We start from the raw sequence: 2,625 nt of genomic DNA, 5'->3' as shown, positions 1-2,625 counted from the left end.
TTTGGTCTTTTAGAGACAGGGTCTCCCTGTAGCCCCAGCTGTCCTGAACTCACTATGTAGACCAGGCTGGCCTTGAACTCACAGAGATTCGCCTGCCTCTGCCTCCCAAGTGCTGGGATTAAAGGCGTGCACCACCACGCCCAGTTTAGGAATATATTTTTAAAAGCTATTTACCAAGATAAACACAAGTTAGAACATCAAAAACTATAGGCTCATATTCAGTCAGTAACAATATTTTAAAATTTTAAATAAGACAAAAGTCATCGACTAACAAATCTCAGGCTAGTACTAACAGGCATATCAGTTATGCACATATTTATTTATAATTCATATTTTGGTCTTCAAAAACATATCCAAATATATGTTTCATATTTTATTTTAACATTATCCTGTAGATGAAGGAAATGGCAACTTACCTGTCCTTTAGCAAAGCCACAAAGAAGTCTTGAACAGTCATTGTTGATGCTGAGGGCAGAGATGGCTCCATACTGCCCTCCAACACTAGTGTTACCCAAGCAGAGTCGCAATGCTTGGTTCTGATCTAAAGAAAGCAAGTGACCCAGATATTAAGAATATAAAAAAAGTAAGACCTACAGGGACATAACACTCAAACCCTTCTAATGATGTTCTTAAACCAACTATTCTGCCTCATCCTAGAATTGGTATTTTTGCTATTTCCAAGATGTTAGGTTACAAGAAATGCCACCTTAGTGTGTGTGTGTGTGTGTGTGTGTGTGTGTAACTCTCTATTTGTCTGTGTATGTGTGTATGTGTATGCAGGTGCAGGTGCCCACATATTCCTATGCAGAAACCAGAGGATGATGGGAGTCTTCCTCTATTACTCTCCCCCTTATTTCTGAGACAGGCTCTCCCAATGACTCCGAGGCTCACTGTTCAGCTACACTGGCTGGCCAGCGAGCTCCTGGGATCCACTTCTCTACCCTCCAACATCAGGGTTACAGGCATGTGCTACCATACTCACCTTTTACATGCATGCTAGGGATCTGAGCTCAGGATCTCTGATTTTCACAGCAAGTGCCCTTACCCACTGAGCCATCACCCTAGCCCCAAATGCTATTTTCTTTGAAAATAACTTACAAATTCAAATTTTCTAAATTCAAAATTCTGAATGTATTTAGAATTTAGCTGAAATTACATTGGTATTATTCATATAGAAAAGGTATACTAAGCAAAGGACACTGAAAATAAAATTTTGGAGTAAATGATCAAACTACCTCAGGAAATTGTTTTTAAGCATTTCTAGTGGGTACTCAAACATTTACTCAATTATATCATCTAATAATTAAAAGAAATTGCCCTACTTCACCTAGGTAATGATTATTTTGTGTAGAATTCATGATCATACCCACTTGAAATAATGAGATAAAAAAATTAAATGGAGCTAGAGAGAGAGAGCTCAGCAGATAAGACCACTAGCTGCTCTTCCAGACCGGGGCTAGATTCCCAGAACCTACATGGTGGTTTATAACTGCCTATGACTCTAGTTCTACAGGTTCCAACACCCTCTTCTGATTTACTCAGGCACTGCATGCACATGGTGCACAAACACTCAGGCACACACACACACATAAAATAAGTATTGTTAAAATTTTAGCCTAGAGCTGCCCCCTGCATTAACTCCTTAACCCAGAATTGAATAGTTTTCACATTATAAACCTATCTTCTATAAGGCGGGGCTGGAGAGATGGCTCAGAGGGTAAGAGCACATACTGCTCTCTGGAGGACCTAAGTTCCATTCCCAGCACTCACGTCAGGTAGTTCACAACCACCTATAATTGGACATCTGATGTCTTTGTCCCCTCAAGGACACCTGCACTCATGTGCACATACCCACAGACACACACAGACACAGACATACACACAGAGACACATACCACAGACATACACATATATAATTTAAAACAAAGTAAATCCTTTTTCAAAAGCCGACAGGCATTCATTCTCAGGTACAGAGACTATTAGGTGAACACTCTCTCCCATCCAAAATGAGAGCTGTCAGGCTAGTTTCCTGTGTTCACAAACTCGTTCTCCCACCTCTGCCACCCAAGAGGTCCTCAAACAATTAATGGTCTGTGACATCTGGCACACAAAAAATATACAACAGTTTTATTTTAGCCTTCCAAGACAAATATTCAAAAGAGAATAAACTCATAAATATACAAAGTCTGGTGTGTTTTTAAAACATCACTATTTCATGTCTAGAAGTACACAATTATAGCTTTTCACACACATCCAGACTGACCTCCCCCTATTTTTTTTTTTTTTTTTTTTTTGAGACAAGGTATCCTTGTAGCCCCAGCAGCCCCTGGAACTCACTACAGAGGCCAGGCTGGTCTTGATCTCATAGAGATCTACTTGCCTGTGCTTCCCTCTGCCTGTGCTAGGATTAAAGGTGTCCACCACCAAGGCCGGCCTAATTTTTAAACCTTATTCCGACTTAACCCAAATTATTTAAATGTTTCTTTAGTCTATACTTTTCTTGAATATAATTATAGCATCACATATCTTCTATGCTACTACAATTTCTGCCTATAATAGGGTTTTCCATAGTCCTTACTGTCAGGACTACCTTATACTTTGGTGGACCAGCAATATACTTGAATT

General features: G+C 39.7%; 1 protein-coding gene across 6 annotated transcripts in view; it reads right to left on the bottom strand.

Annotated features, from left to right (window-relative positions):
• The window catches only part of Vps8 (VPS8 subunit of CORVET complex), a 359,227-nt gene that overhangs the window by 298,224 nt on the left and 58,378 nt on the right, over window positions 1–2,625 (bottom strand). For all 6 annotated transcript variants that reach the window (XM_008831321.3, XM_008831320.3, XM_029562651.1 and 3 more), the window contains one exon: window positions 417–541. In XM_008831321.3, the coding sequence (XP_008829543.1) occupies window positions 417–541 (125 nt within the window). The remainder of the gene's footprint in view (window positions 1–416; window positions 542–2,625) is intronic.

Source organism: Nannospalax galili, unplaced genomic scaffold (assembly GCF_000622305.1).
Source record: "Nannospalax galili isolate Female #2095 unplaced genomic scaffold, S.galili_v1.0 scaffold315, whole genome shotgun sequence".
Taxonomy (NCBI): domain Eukaryota; kingdom Metazoa; phylum Chordata; class Mammalia; order Rodentia; family Spalacidae; genus Nannospalax; species Nannospalax galili.
The sequence above is the reverse complement of the archived record's forward strand: the minus strand, read 5'-3'. Positions and strand labels throughout refer to the sequence as shown.